This window comes from Mandrillus leucophaeus, unplaced genomic scaffold (assembly GCF_000951045.1).
Source record: "Mandrillus leucophaeus isolate KB7577 unplaced genomic scaffold, Mleu.le_1.0 Scaffold96, whole genome shotgun sequence".
In the NCBI taxonomy this organism is placed as follows: Eukaryota; Metazoa; Chordata; class Mammalia; order Primates; family Cercopithecidae; genus Mandrillus; species Mandrillus leucophaeus.
This window is the reverse complement of record NW_012110474.1, coordinates 4,981,791-4,998,971: the sequence shown is the minus strand read 5'-3', so window position 1 is coordinate 4,998,971 and position 17,181 is coordinate 4,981,791. Positions and strand designations below refer to the sequence as shown.

Below are 17,181 nucleotides of genomic sequence, written 5' to 3'. Positions count from 1 at the left end.
GGATGTGAAGGACCTCTTCAAGGAGAATTACAAACCACTGCTCAATGAAATAAAAGAGGACACAAACAAATGGAAGAATATTCCATGCTCATGGATAGGAAGAATAAATATCATGAAAATGGCCATACTGCCCAAGGTAATTTATAGATTCAATGCCATCCCCATCAAGCTAACAGTAACTTTCTTCATAGATTTGGAAAAACTACTTTAAAGTACATATGGAACCAAAAAAGAGCCCACATTACCAAGATAATCCTAAGCCAAAAGAACAAAGCTGGAGGCATCATGCTACCTGACTTCAAACTATATTACAAGGCTACAGTAACCAAAACAGCATGGTACTGCTATCAAAACAGAGATATAGACCAATGGAACAGAACAGAGCCCTCAGAAATAATACCATACATCTACAACCATCTGATCGCTGACAAACCTGACAAAAACAAGCAATGGGGAAAGGATTCCTATTCAATAAATGGTGCTGGGAAAACTGGCTGGCCATATGAAAGCTGAAACTGGATCCCCTCCTTACACCTTATACAGAAGTTAATTCAAGATGGATTAAAGACTTAAATGTCAGACCCAAAACCATAAAAACCCTAGAAGAAAACCTAGGCAATATCATTCAGGACATAGACATGGGCAAACACTTCATGTCTAAAACACCAAAAGCAATGGCAACAAAAGCCATAATTGACAATTGGAATCCAATTAAATTAAAGAGCTTCTGCACAGCAAAAGCAACTACCATCAGAGTAAACAGGCAACCTACAGAATGGGTGAAAATTTTTACAATCTACCCATCTGGCAAAGGGCTAATATCCAGAATCTACAAAGAACTCAAACAAATTTACAAGAAAAAAATCAAACAACCCCATCAAAAAGCAGGTGAAGGATATGAACAGATACTTCTCAAAAGAAGACATGTATGCAGCCAACAGACACATGAAAAAATGCTCATCATCACTGGTCATCAGAGAAATGCAAATCAAAATCACAATGAGATACCATCTCACACTAGTTAGAATGGCTATCATTAAAAAGTCAGGAAACAACAGGTGCTGGAGAGGATGTGGAGAAACAGGAACACTTTTACACTGTTGGTGGGACTGTAAACTAGTTCAACCATTGTGGAAAACAATGTGGCGATTCCTCAAGGATGTAGAACTAGAAATACCATTTACTGGGTATACACCTAAAGGATTATAAATCATGCTGCTATAAAGACACATGCACATGTATGTTTATTGCAGCACTATTCACAATAGCAAAGACTTGGAACCAACCCAAATGTCCATCAATGATAGACTGGATTAAGAAAATGTGGCACATATATACCATGGAATAGGCCTATGCAGCCATTAAAAAGGATGAGTTCATGTCCTTTGTAGGGAATGGATGAAGCTGGAAATCATCATTCTGAGCAAACTATTGCAAGGACAGAAAACCAAACACTGTATGTTTTCACTCATAGGTGGGAATTGAACAATGAGAACACTTGGACACAGGGTGGGGAACACTACACACCGGGGCCTGTTATGGGGTGGGGGGAGGGGAGAGGGAGGGCTAGCATTAAGAGATATACCTAATGTAAATGATGAGTTAAATGGGTGCAGCACACCAACATGGCACATGTATACATATGTAACAAACCTGCACGTTGTGCACATGTACCCTAGAACTATTATTAAATAGTTATTTACTATTTAATAAACATTTTTAAAGTATAATAATGAAAAAAAGAAAGAAAGAAAGAAAGCCTCGCAGCTGAGCCCAGCCTGGATCAACTGAAGCCCAGCTAACCTGCAGACATACAAGCAAGAGTAAAGACATACAAGCAACAGTAAATAATGGTGATTGTTAAGCCACTGAGTTTTAGAGTGATTACACAACCAATAGCTAGCGGATATACCTGGCATTAAATATAAATTCAAGAGATGCAGTTGAAACTACAAAACATTTTTCTTGTAGATAAATTTGTTTTTATATAGATCAGAATATTGTAGAACTCACATATCCAAAAGGAATTTTCACTTAATTAGTCAAAACTTAGATGAACAAAGCAGTGTTATTGTAGATCAAGGGCAATTTTATAGTTTATTAAGAGAACATTATGTCAAAAAAGTACTCGTTACATATAATTTGTATATAAATCTGGAGTGAAATATGTGAATAATTTCTTCCTCTGAATTGTCAGAATGTTGTCTTCAAGAAACAATATTGATGTATATATATCTCAAAAAAGTAATTAAATTAGCTACATACAATTCTGTAATTGTTTGTTTAAGACACTTTATTATATATTGATATGTTTTCTATTTAAACTAGTTGCTGATAATTAAACAAATAAACACACATAGAAATAATTCAAGTTCTAAGAAGTATGTAAAATGAAAAGAGTTTCTGGGCAAGATGGACAAATAGAAACAGCTCCAGTCTGCAGCTCCCAGTGAAATCAATGCAGAAGGCGGGCAATTTCTGCATTTCCAACCGAGGTACCCGGCTCATCTCACTGGGACTGGTTAGACAGTGGGTGCATCCCACAGAAGGCGAGCAGAAGCAGGGTGGAGTGTTGCCTCACCCAGGAAGCACAAGGGATCGGTAACTCCCTCCCCTAGCGAAGGGAAGCCGTGAGGAACCGTGCATTCCGGCCCAGATACTACGCTTTTCCCACGGTCTTCGCAACCCACAGACCAGGAGATTCCTTTGGGTGCCTACACCACCAGGGCCCTGGGTTTCAAGCACAAAAACTGGGCAGCCGTTTGGTCAGACACTGAGCTAGCTGCAGGAGTTTTTTTTTTTTTTTTTTTTTTTTTTTTCATACCCCAGTGGTGCCTGGACACTCCCCTGGAAAAGGGACTGAAGCCAGGGAGCCAAATGGTTTCGCTCAGCAGATCCCACCCCCAAGGAGCCCAGCAAGCTAAGATCCATTGGCTTGAAATTCTCGCTGCTAGCACCACAGTCGAAGTTGACCTGGGATGCTCGAGCTTGGTGTGGGGAGGGGCGTCCACCATTACTGAGGCTTAAGTAGGTGGTTTTCCCCTCACAGTGTAAACAAAGCCTGTGGGATGTTTAGACTGAGCAGAGCCCACCACAGCGCCTCAAAGCTGCTGTAGCCAGACTGCCTCTCTAGATTCCTCCTGTCTGGTCAGGGCATCTCTGAAAGAAATGCAGCAACCCATCAGGGACTTATAGATAAAATGTCCATCTCCCTGGGTCAGAGCACCTGGGGAAGGGGAGGCTGTGGGTGCAGCTGCAGCAGACTTAAATGTTCCTGCCTGCTGGCTCTGAAGACAGCAGTGGATCTCCCAGCACAGCACTTGAGCTCTGCTAAGGTACAGACTGCCTCTGCAAGTGGGTACCTGACCCCTATGCCTCCTGACAGGGAGACACCTCCCAGCAGGGGTCTACAGGGAGCTCCTACATGAGCTCTCCTCATACAGGAGAGCTCCGGCTGGCATCTGGCAGGTGCCCCTCTGGGACAAAGCTTCCAGAGGAAGGAGCAGGCAGCAATCTTTGCTGTTCTGCAAGCTTTGCTGGTGATACCCAGGCAAACAGGGTCTGGAGTGGACCCCCAGCAAACTCCAGCAGACCTGCAGAAGAGGGCCCTGACTGTTAGAAAAAAAACTAACAGAAAGCAATAGAATCAACATCAACAAAAAGGATGACCAGGCAAAAACTCCATCTGAAGGCCACCAACAGCAAAGACCAAAGGTAGATAAATCCATGAAGATGAGCAAAGATCAGTGCAAAAGGGCTGAAAATTCCAAAAACCAGAACACCTCTTCTCCTCCAAAGGATCACAACTCCTTGCCAGCAAGGAAACAAAACTGGACAGAGAATGAATTTGACAAATTGACAGAAGTAGGCTTCAGAAGGTGGTTAATAATAAACTCTTCTGAGCTAAAGGAGCATGTTCTAACCCAATGCAAGGAAGCTTAGAACCTTGATAACAGGTTAGAACTGCTAACTAAAATAATGTTTAGAGAAGAACATGAATGACCTGATGAAGATGAAAAACACAGCACGAGAACTTCATGAACCATACACAAATATCAATAGCCAAATCAATCAAGTGGAAGAAAAGGAGATCAGAGATTGAAGATCAGCTTGATGAAATAAAGTGTGAAGACAAGATTAGAGAAAAAACAATGAAAAGGAACGAACAAAGCCTCCAAGAAATATGGGACTATGTGAAAAGACCAAACCTACATCTGATTGGTGTACCTGAAAGTGACGGGGAGAATGGAACACACTTCAGGATATTATCCAGGAGAACTTCCTCAACGTAGCAAGACAGGCCAACATTCAAATTCGGAAAATACAGAGAACACCACAAACACTCTTTGAGAAGAGCAACGCCAAGACACATAATCATCAGATTCACCAAGGTTGAAACAAAGGAAAAATGTTAAGGGCAGCCAGAGAGAAAGGTCCACAAAGGGAAGCCCATCAGATTAACAGCGAATCTCTCTGCAGAAACCCTACAAGCTAGAAGAGAGTGGGGGTAAATATTCAACATTTTTAAAGAAAATAATTTTAACCCAGAATTTCATGTCCAGCCAAAGTAAGCTTCATAAGTGAAGGAGAAATAAAATCCTTTACAGGCAAGGAAATGCTGAGGTATTTTGTCTCCACCAGGCCTGCCTTACAAGAGCTCCTAAAGGAAGCATTAATTAAAATTAACTCAAGCTCCTAAAGGAAGCATTAATTAAAATTAATTCAATGGATTAAAGATTTAAATGTAAGACCTAAAACCATAAAAACCCTAGAAGAAAACCTAGGTAATACCATTCAGGACATAGGCATGGGCAAAGACTTCATGACTAAAACACCAAAAGCAATGGCAACAAAAGCCAAAATTGACAAGTGGGATCAAATTAAATTAAAGAGCTTCTGCACAGCAAAAGTAAGTATCATCAGAGTGAACAGGCAACCTACAGAATGGGAAAAAATTTTTGCAATCTATCCATCTGACAAAGGGCTAATATCCAGAATCTACAAGGAACTTAAACAAATTTACAAGAAAAAAACAAACAACTCCATCAAATACTGGGCAAAGGATATGAACAGAGACTTTTCAAAAGAAGACATTTCTATGGCCAAAAAACATGAAAAAAATCTCATCATCATGTTAATTAGAGAAATGTACATCAAAACCCCAGTGAGATACCATCTCACGCCAGTTAGAATGGCAATCATTTAAAAGTCAGGAAACAACAGATGCTGGAGGGGATGCGGAGAAACAGGAACGCTTTTACACTGTTGGTGGGAGTGTACATTAGTTCAACCATTGTGGAAGACAGTGTGATGCTTCCTCAAGGATCTAGAACCATAAATACCGTTTGACCCAGCCATCCCATTACTGGGTAGATACCCAAAGGATTATAAATCATTCTACTATAAAGACACATGCTCACGTATGTTTATTGCAGCACTATTCACAATAGCAAAGACTTGGAACCAACCCAAATGCCCACAATGTTAGACTGGATAAAGAAAATGTGGCACATATCCAATATGGAATACTATACAGCCATAAAAAAGGGTGAGTTCATTTCCTTTGCAGGGACATGGATGAAGTTGGAAACCACCATTCTCAGCAAACTAACACAGGAAAAGAAAACCGAACACCACATGTTCCCACTTGTAAGTGGGAGGTGAACAATGAGAACATATGGGCATAGGGAGGGAAACATCACACATCGGGGCCTGTCGGGGGGCGGGGGGTAAGGGGAGGGATAGCATTAGGAGAAATACCTAATGTAGATGACGGTTTGAAGGGTGCAGCAAACCACCATGGCACATGTATAGCTATGTAACAAACCTGCACGTTCTGCACATGTGTCCCAGAACTTAAAGTATAAATAAATAAATAAGTAAATATTATTTAAATAAAATAAAACTAAAAAAGATGAAAAGAGTTTTTTACCACTAGAAATTTTAGCCATTAATTTCCAGAGATTATCATGTTTAGTAGTTTTTTATATATCTTTTCTGAAATTTTCTACATATATACAAGTGTTTCTCTATTATAAATATCATAAGCACACACATACACATATAAGTTAGTCATTAAACAGTGGGAGACTTTTATATAATACATTAGATAACATAAAACTATTTGTAATTTGTAATTTTTGGATTAATTTACGTTATAGTTTTACTATAATCTTAATATATAAACATGTATCACATTGGAATGTAATAAAGTATATTCTTTTAAATGATATATAAAGTTCTTACTTTCATTTATTTGAAATGGTACTTCTTCAAGTGTAGTTGAAATTGGTCAAGTTTGTGGTCATGTAAAAAGCAAGAGGAGGAGCAAATGTAATATGCACAGGTGTTACAAAACATGGCCCAAAGCGGTAAACCAGGAGTCAAATCCAATCCAGGTAGATCCAGAGCATGTGCTCTCTATACGCCACCTGGTTGCTGATGAGCACAGGACACAGGATCATGGAAGGAATATTTGTGATCACAGGTCTAGGGAACTGTCCGTTACCAGACAGTAATGCTCCATGAGGAAAAGGGCTATGTCAATCTTGCTCATTTCTAAATCCTCAGTGCTGAATAGATGAATGATGACAGACAGACCTACAAAATGCTGCCCTAAGTGAAATAAAACTATGAGGCAGGGTCTGGAATTCCCAGAATACACAGTACAATATTCAATATCCAAATATTGCCTGTGGTGAGCTATATTTCACTGGCTTATTCATGTTCATAAACAAATATTTACAGAGCATTTTACATGTGCAAGGCACTACACTGGACACCAGGGACAAATGGATAAATTAAACATGGTCCTTGATCTGAAGAAGTTCACAAAGTAGTAATGAAGAAAGATTTTTGAACAAATAATTATAATAAAAAGACAACCATTATTTACAGCGAAAACATATTTAGTCTATAAGGAAATCATGTTCTGCTGTTATTTAACTAGAAGGAGAATACAAATAGAAAATTTTCCTTGACAGAAATATTTTATTTAATGTTTATTTAATGAGGCAAGAAGTATAGATCATATGGCTTCCATCTCAAGGTCTAAGACAACTATTCCATTTTTTGTACCTTGGCCATGAGGAAAGGTAAAAGGGGAAGTGATAGTCTCATCCTGTCTTCTTGGGGACGTGGCCTAGAAGTTGCACACACCACTTCCATTCGTAGCTCACTGCTTAAAGCTATTCATGTGGCCATTTACAGCTACATAGAAGGCTAGGAAATACAGCCATCAGAAAGGTGGCCATGTGCCCTGCTAATATTAGGAGTTCTGTTACAAAAAAAGAAGGGGAGAATAAATATTGAGGGACAATGAGTAGTTCCCGCTACAATCCATTTCTGAAATAATTAAACAGTTAATATGTATATTCAAAGCTATATACCTTTCAATTAAGACTGCAACCTCTCCCTCTCTGTGGGGAAGAAACAAAATTATGTAATTCATCCTGACAATATTGTTTTGCATATATTAATGCTGGGGTTAGAAATAACTACAAACTTTTCAACATAGAAGGACCATTAAATCTGAGAGCTGTTGAAGAAATAGGAAGGGGGAGATTTATAAGGCTAAATTTTCAAAGGTAATAGAATAATATTGGAACCATCTTGATCCTCTTTCTCTAATGTCTTAGAGAAAAACAACTAGGATCCCTGCAGGCAGTTGTGTGGACTGTGCACTGGACAACTCTGGGAGATGCCATTCCCATCACAATCACCATAAAAATGATTTTCTAGCAGTAAAAGTTCTTGAGGGAGGGGTGCCCTTTCCCAAATTGTATAAAGGTGTTCTTTGGACAAGCTGCAAGTGGTACTGTAGTCCCATGCCGTTTAACGCTGCTGAAGGGCAGAAGGGGTGGGTTGTGGCACTGTTTCAGGCCCTTGATTATTCTTTTAAAAATAGTCCTGAAAGTATTAAAGTGAATGGCCTTTGATGTTCTCCAGGAACAAAAAACTCAGAACATAAGCACATGAAGAGATGCTGAAGATCATTACAAATACAAATGAAAACCACAGTGAGATACCACTTCATATCCGCTAGGATGGCTACAATCAGAATGATCAATAATAGTAAGTGTAGGGAAGGATAGGGAGAAATAGGAAACCTCATAGATTACTGGTGGGAATGCAAAATGGTATATAGCCAAGAGAAATGAAAACATATGTCCACATAAAAACTTGTACAGGAATGTTCATAGCAACATTACTCATAAACACCAAAAAGTGGAAACAACCCAAATGTCTATCAACTGATGAATGAATAAATAAAATGTGATAGAACCATACCAAAATTCATACAATGGAATATTACTCAGCCATAAAAAGGGATGAAGTACTGATACATGCTGCAATGTGGCTGAACCTTGAAAATATTATGCTAAGTGAAAGAAACCAGTCACAAAACGTCACATATTATACGCTTTTATTTATGTGAAATGTCCAGAATGGGTGAATCTACACAAAGAGAAAGTAGAATAGTGATTGCCTAAGGATGGGGGACTGGGGATGGAGAGAAGAGGGTTGGAGGGAAATTGAGAGTGACTGCTACTGGGTACAGAGGCTTCCTTTTCGGGGTAATGAAAATGTTCTAAAATTGACTATAGTGACTAAAAGAGCCATGGAATTGTATATTTTAAATGGATGAATTGTATGGCATGTGAAATATATTTTAACAAGCATTTTTTAAAAGGTAAAAAAAAACAAATAAAATGAACTCAGAGCAAAGACAGGGAAAGTTTTTAACCTTCCCGTTGAAGGCAGAGGGTTAAAAGAGGTAAGATAATTAATGTTTTCCCTAGGAATTTCAGTCCTCCATTCTTCATCCTAGCAGGAACCACAGAAACTGGCCAAATATCTATCTAGATCTTCAAGCTGCCAACTATCAGAGGGGGAGAAATAGGCTTCCTAAAGCATAAATGACACAGTACTGGGTAAAAACACTTTATAATTGTTTATTTTTACTAAATAACTTTACACGAAATGCCACATTTTATCTAAAACATATCCTCAAAAGGGACGATGTATTAGTTCATTTTCACACTGCTGATAAAGACATACCCAAGACTGGACAATTTGCAAAAGAAAGAGGTTTAATTGTATCACAGTTGCACGTGTCTGAGGAGGCCTCAGAATCGTGGCAGAAGGCAAGGAGGAGCAAGTCATGTCTTATATGGATGGCAGCAGGCAAAAAAAGGTTGTGCAGGGAAACTCCTGTATTTAAAACCATCAGATATCTTATTCACTGTCATGAGAACAGCATGGGAAAGACCTGTCCCCATGATTCAATTATCTCCCACCAGGTCCCTCCCACAACTTGTGGGAATTATGGGAGCTACAAGATGAGATTTGGGTGGGGACACAGACAAACCTTATCAGACGAAATCACTCCCAAAGGGTAAAATGTATTCTTAGGGGCAGAACAAAAACAAACCCTTCCTCTTTTTATTTATAAAGCACAGATATGTACATATTACATAAATAGATGTACAGTATATCTATGGTTTTAAATTTTCATGGAAAGGGTAATAGGGGGAAAAATGCCCAAAAAGGAAGCTTGAGGTCCATGGTTTTCACATACACTAGACGAACACTCTTCCTGCTGTGTTAAACTATTATAAGATGAAAATATTTGGCTCTTTCATTCTTCTGGAAATGCTCATGGTAACCAAAGGTCCCAGATTTCCTGTATAAAATATGGCCTCTTGCTATCTAACTATGTGTCACTTATGAAATCATCTACTATCTTAGACTGAGAGAATTTATGTCTTGAAACTAAAAAGCACAACCTACAACAGAACTAAAAGAGACAAAAAATATGTACCTATGTATTAGCCCTTTTCAAATCTTTCCTCTCATGCCCATGCCTACCCCTAAAATACAATCTTTGACATAAAAAGGAGAAAAGGTGATTTTCCCCTTTCACTTTATCTACCACTCTCATCCCCACCCTCCCCTCCACTGCCCCACCATCACCCTTCCCCACTCCAGACACAAGAAGACTTGCAGGCCAGGCCTACATAATGTCTAAAGTCATTATGTAGATGATATTGTCATCCGAACCCACAGGCTCTCCTTTTTTCTCTTCTCTATCCCTTTCTCCATAATCTGCACCTTTCTTTTCAGTGTCTTCCCCATCTTAATTGGTCTAGTCTACCTCATTTCAAAACTGAAAAGGATCTAATTTTCATTTTCAACTGAACATGACATAGAGTGCACGCTCACAGACAAATGCCTTTTCCACTAACTGTGGAATAAAAAGCTTTGACTCCTAGTAAATAAACTTCAGCCATCAAAGAGAAGATGGAGGTGATATCTGCTTCAGTTCTTAGGGGTGGAGGAAAGGAGATGAGACAGATTAGAAAGTGGGGCCATCAGCCTCTGTCTTCTGACTCCCTGTGTCCTTGGAGCCCTCCTTGCCCTCCTGCCAGGAAGTTACTCCCAGCTGCAGCTGCATCCATTGTCTTTGGTTTGCCTGGGAATTACTGGGTATAGCAGTGGCACGGTCTTGTTGCTGCTGCGGCCCTGGGACTAGGAGCACGTCCTGCCTATATAGAGGGCCACACAATTCACTTACCACCTGCCCTCCCTACCTAGCTCAAAACTGTTCTGACACTCCCTGGTGCTGGGAACCCGGGGCCACCTTCCCTGTTCTCACTCCTAATTTCAGGACCACCAATTCTGGTCTGGGTCTCACTCTTCCCTCAGTATCAGTTGAGGTATTGTCAGCCAGTTATCTACTTGTGCCCCAGGCAAGCAATTCAACCTGAACAGGGGCATACTTGTCTGGGTCCTGGAGCCTTAGTAAGTGCAATCAACATAATTACTCACAACCCAAAGCATCTTTTTTTAGGCATCAGAAATATTTTCTTTAGTTTCAGTTTTCAATTAAGTAAGTGCTTTCATGTTTTTAGGAAAATATTGGCCATTGTCATCTAGTCATTTCTTTTCCCAGTGGAATTCAGATGCTCTTTACACAGTTGATTTTCTTTTCTTTTTTCTTTTTTTTTTTTTTAGATGGAGTCTTGCTCTGTCACCCAGGCTGGAGTGTAGTAGGGCACAATCTCGGCTCACTGCAACCTCTGCCTCCTGGGTTCAAGTGATTCTCCAGCCTCAACATCCTGAGTAGCTGGGACAAGAGGCGTGCACCACCATACCTGGCTAATTTTCATATTTTTAGTAGAAACGGGGTTTCACCATGTTGGCCAGGCTGGTCTCGAACTCCTGACCTCAAGTGATCTGCCTGCCTCAGCCTCAAAAACTGCTGGGATTACAGGCGTGAGCCACTGTGCCCGGCCCCAAAGTTAATTTTCAATGGTAAATATTTAAATGAAAATAAGAAACTTCTTTTGAGAGATGTTTGTTCATGTCCTTTGCCCACTTTTTCATAGAATTATTTTTTTTGTTTGTTTTGCAATTGAGTTGTTTGAGTTCCTTGTATATTCTGGATATTAGTCACTTGATGGATAAATAGTTTGCAAATATTTTCTCCCATTGAACAGGTTGTCTCTTCACTCTGTTGATAGTTTCTTTTGCTGTGCAGAAGCTTTTTGGTTTCATACAGTCCCATTTGTCTATTTTTCTTTTGAATAAATATGTGAAAAACTGCTCAGCCTCACTAATCATCAGGAAAATGTACATCAAAACCAAAATGAGATATTATCTTATCGCAGTTAGAATGGCTATTATTAAAAAGACAAAAAATAACAGATACTGGCAAGGAATTTGGAGAAAAGGGAACTTTTACACACTGATTATGGGGATGTAAATCAGTATAGCCATTATGGAAGACAGTATGGAGATTTTTCAAAAGACTGAAAATAGGACTACCATACAATCCAGCAATCCTACTTCTGGGTATATTCCAAAGGAAGGGAAAGCAGTATATCAAAGGGATGCCTGCACCCCCATGTTTATTGCAGCACTATTCACAATAACAGATATGGAGTCAAGCTAAGTGTCCATTAGTGATAAATAGATAAAGAAAATGTGGCGTGTATACACAATGGAATACTATTTGGCCATTAAAAAAAAGAATAAAATCCTGTCATTTGCAGCAACATGTTTGGCACTGGAGGTCAGCATGTTAAATGAAACAAGTCAGACGCAGAGAGACAAATATTGCATCTTCTCACTCATATGCTGGAGCTAAAAAGTTGACCTCATGGAGGTAGAGAGAGTAGAATGATGGTTATCAGAGGCTGGGAAGGGTGTCTGAGGGGAAGTGAAGAGAGGTTGTGTAACGGGTGCAAACATACAGTTAGATAGAAGTGTTACCAGTGCAGGGGCGTCCAGGTTCTTGGCACCTTTAACAAAGAATTGGACAAAATGCACAAACAAAGCAAGGAAAGAATGAAGCAACAAAAGCAGAGGTTTATTGAAAATGAAAGTACACTCCACAGTGTGGGAACAGGCCGGAGTATAGGGGTTCAAGGGCCCTGTTGCAGAATTTTTGAGGGTTTAAATACCCTCTAGAGGTTTACATTGGTTACTTGTGTACACCCTATGTAAATGAAGAGGACGAAGTAAAGTTACAAAGTCATTTACTGGGCATATGCCCTGCGGAGAGGAAATGCCCTGTCATAGCTGAAGTGTGAATTGGCCTTATGTTCCCTGCCTCCAGAGCCTATTTTCCTCCCTCAGAAGGAATAAGTTCCAATATTTGAAAGCAGAGTAGGGTGACTACAGTTAACAACCATACATTTTATATTTCAAAATAGCTAGAAGAGAGGACTGGAAATGCTCCCAAAACATAGACATGATCAATGCTCGAGCTGATGGATACTCTAAAGGCCCTGACTTGATTACTACGCATGCTATGCCTGTAACAAAATATCACATGTACCCCATTAATTTGTACAAATATTGTGTGTCAATAAAAATATTTTAAAATAGGAAACTACCTTTTTACATGTAATAATCTGAACTTTTCCTGCAGAGCTATCTTATCCAACAGCTCTGAAGTATAAGGAAAGCAAAAAGGAATTTAGAAACTTTCCCCCAAAACTCCTTTCTAAGTTTTATTTTACTCAGTTATCCCTTTAAATGAAATTATCCCAGGGCGTAAAATATTAAGTAAAATACAGAGGCAATTTGGAGCAAGAAAACAGGAGCAACTTGCATGTGGTACTATGCCACTTTTTATGACCCACTTTCAGACATTTTTAATGTGACATAAAATAAATTCTGCTGTCACAACTTCCCATCCTCCCTCCAATCTTGAAGGTGGGCTGGTGGGCTTCCAGAAAGAGAGCTCTGCTCATCAACTGGCTGAGTATCTCATCTTCCAATCCACAGCCTCCACACTTCCATCACAGCATAACCAGCTTTCCTCTCTAGTCTCTCCTCTCCAGCGATCTTCTACATGGCAAGTACGTATTGTGTGCCTAGTATGTGCCAAGCTCCACCAATATACACCATTGCTCTTCATTTAACCCATATGAGAATGTTTCCCTATCTTTAAACTCTTATTTTGTTTTTTAAAGAATAAAATCCACAATGACTGGTAATTCTTGTTTGTTATAGTTTGACAGTGATGATGATTCTCTCTACATTGGAATCTTTGGGTAGGTCTCCACATCGCCCAGATGTCTGCCCCTAACCCTGACCACCCAGGATTCTAGCTCGTAGTTGTCGTACCTGGGCCTGAATGTAGACTCTAGAAGTGATGAAACCTACAGGTGAGGAGGAAGCATGTGACATGGAGACAATCAATGTCACATTAGGGTCCCCAGTGCTGTTTATAAAAGACTTAAAGACTTCAGTGGTCTAGCCTAAGAATCTACATTGCCCTTACAAAGAGTCTATGGAACAGGATGTTCCCGACAACAATAATTTCCTCCTGTCTTCTTTTTCTTGAGCCATATATCATTTGTAAGTTCGGAACTGTTTTTATGTAAGTACTGGTATATTTGGTGAAATAGTCCCATTACTTTGTAGCCATCCTTTTACAAAAAAGCTCACTTAATCCATTTGTACATCTAGGTCATTTTCAACCTGAATAACTGGATATAAATTTTTCTCAGTTTTGACAAAATGACATAGTTTTTTATAAGAGTTCCCTTTTGTTCCTTTTAAAAATATAACTAGATACAGATTTATCATTGGTATAAAACATACAAATCTAACAATAGCCATGATTGGTATTGGTTTATACATCATAACTGTGCATAAAATTTCTAACATATGGCCAGATGCAGCAGCTCACACCTGTAATCTCAGCACTTTGGGAGGCCGAGGCAGGTGGATCGCTTGAGCTCAGGAGTTCAAGACCAACCTGGGCAGCATGGCAAAACCCTGTCTCTACCAAAAATACAAAAAATTAGCCGGGTGTGGTGGGTGTGTGCCTGTGGTCCCAGCTACTTGGGAGACTACAGTGGGAGGATGACTTGAGCCTTGGAGTCAGGGGTTGCAGTGAGCCGTGATCGTGCCACTGCACTCCAGCCTGGGTGACAGAGTGAGATCCCCTTTCAAGGAAAAAAAAAAAATCTAACATACTCTCTCTCTCTATTTTTTTTTTTTTCCGGCACACAGTAATATTCTTCTCTCCTTATACTAAGGATCCTCTTAGTCTAGCTGGAAATCACTGGTTTCACCCAGAGGATCATCCACATGCTGAGAATGGGGGCTTCCAACTTGTTACCAGCAGAATGGGAGGGAAAGTGCCTCTGACCAAGGAGATCTCGGTGATCTGTACATGCCTTCAGTTACACAACAGACAGATCTGTCTGAAATAATGACAGGAAGCAAAGCATGGCACCTGTTATACACTGCAACCATTTTCCAACTTTGTGTTGCTGAAAAGGTCTGAGCTGCCTGAGGCAGTGTTTGTGTTTTCTTCTGCTGTAAAAAATGTACTCACCCTAAGGAGTAGAGGCGGCACTGCTTGTTGCGGATTTGATGAGCTAAATTGAACCTGTCGTCAAGACACACTGACCAGGGCTTGTGTGTAGGACTAGAGTCAGTAGCCAGGCTGTCTGTATTCATGTGATTGCATGCAATCTGTAAAGATTGGAAATCAATGTGAATAATTTGAAATGTTGGATGATAAATAGCAGGTAGGGACTTACTGCTTCCCCATCCCTGAAAACCATAATAGGAAAGTTATATCCTCCTCCAATGCTAACTACTCCCCTCCCCAGGGAACCACAAGACTGCTATAAAATGTTTGGAGGAATTTCAATTACCAGATAATAAGTAATCTCATGGAGAACATATGCAGGTTTGGAAAGAATTTAAGAGCTGCTGTAGCCATGTGCACAGGGTGTGCAGGGCAGAACAAATCAAGAGCAAAATGTGGGAGGAGCGGTGGTGTCAGGAAGGCTTTGTAGAGGGGAGCTAGTCCTGGAGGATGAACCGGGAGACTTGGACCAAGAAGGGCATTCCAGACACAGAGAACACTGCTCACCATGCAACCAGACACAGAGGACAGTGCTCACCATGCACACACGTCTTCGTTACCCACAGAGGGCCTACTATAAGATGTGAGGCACAATCATAGGCATAGATCTCAGACGCATACTCCCAAGATTAGTCATCCCTTATTTCAGGCAGATAAGGTGGGGCCACTAAGGTCCAGAAAGGTGGCAGGTGTTATCCAAGGTAAACAGCTGACCACGGGTCAAGTGAAGTTAACAGGCAGTCCCTGCTGATAAGGCAGTGTTGTTTGTGATACACTGCTCGAAGGCGCTTCCTCCTGGGGGAGAAGGGCAACAGCCCCAGGCAGGAGGCTCTTCCGGAGCTAACAGAAGCACTTTTCTTAACTCATCCATCAAAATTAGATAAGAAAACCAAAGGGAACGTGTGTGAGTCAAGCAGAAGCAAGTCTCTAACTTCAACTGCACACAAAGCAAATATACTTCATAAGGGATTCTGACTTGTGTTTGAGGCTAGTACATTTCGCACAGCTGAGGCTGCTGAAACCAAAGAAAATAAGGAAAACAAGTTCTGTGGCCAAGATATTTACCTCACTGAGCAACAGTATTTTCCCCCAATCCCTTAAAACTCTCATAGTCATCATGATGCTTCATGAATGCAGTAGCTTTTGCTGTCACAGCATAGACCAGAGACCGCTCCAGATGCAAAGAATGTTTTGAGATTCATTGCTTTCATCCATTGGAAAACATTAACAGCAAGCAATTTTCTTCCTAAGAAGATATTCTAGGGCCAGGCACAGTGGCTCACGCCTATAATCCCAACAGTTTGGGAGGCCGAGGCAGGAGGATCGCTTGAACCCAGGAGCTCAAGACCAGTCTGGGAAACATGACAAAACTTCATCTCCACAAAAAATACAAACATTAACCGAGCATGGTGGCATGCGCCTGTAGTCCCAGCTATTCACGGGAGTTGATTAATTGAGCCTGGGAGGTTGAGGCTGCAGTGAGCCATGATTGTGCCTCTGCACTCCAGCCTGGGCAACAGAGCGAGACCAGATCCTGTCTAAAAAAAAAGAAAAGAAAAAAAAGATATTCTAGATTTGGCCAATCCTTTAACTGATTTTCCAAAATTTTAATCTAAGAAGAGCATATTAGGTGGAGCCTATTCAACTAACACGGCATCTGCATTACTCTTGCTATCCCCTCTGGCCAGCCTGGCAAAATCATCCCGCACCATTTATCAGTGAATGTGTCTTCTGCTTGGATTTGGACATCTCAGAGGAAAGCTGAAAAAGTGAAACCCCTATATATCTTTTCCCTGAATCCAGTATTTTTCTACTTCTCGATCTTCAACAACTGTTTAAAGAACAAAATAATTGGAGAAAATGGAATTGAATCTTTTCTCAAGCAACAGCTACAGAATACATTTATTAACTGGGTGCGTCAACATGTTAATTTGATAATTCATCTCCTACTATTCTCCCACAGATAAATGGAAATTATGTCTCTGCCTGCCCACCTTCTATTCCCCACCCACTCACCTAAGGGAAGAGAACTTGCTAATCTAGTTAGTCAGAACTCAGTGTGTTCATTGGACCCTGTTCTGCTAGTGGGCAGATTACTGTGCCTTAAACATGGGTGCCTTCCTGAGCCCCACCTCCAGTGGGAAACTAGTTAGTCCAGGGCAGCTGTGTGTGCCCCCAAAGCATGCCTGGATCTTATAAGCCTGAGCCATCTGCTTGAGGGAAGTCTCCTGGGATATTTTTATTAGAGTGGCATGATGATCCCCATTTGCTATTGTTCTTTG

General features: G+C 40.4%; 1 protein-coding gene across 1 annotated transcript in view; it reads right to left on the bottom strand.

Annotated features, from left to right (window-relative positions):
* Nucleotides 1-17,181, bottom strand: part of METTL24 (methyltransferase like 24) — a 115,231-nt gene that overhangs the window by 56,764 nt on the left and 41,286 nt on the right. Inside the window, exon 5 of the mRNA XM_011970653.1 lies at nt 14,861-15,000. Within this exon, the coding sequence (XP_011826043.1) occupies nt 14,861-15,000 (140 nt within the window). The remainder of the gene's footprint in view (nt 1-14,860; nt 15,001-17,181) is intronic.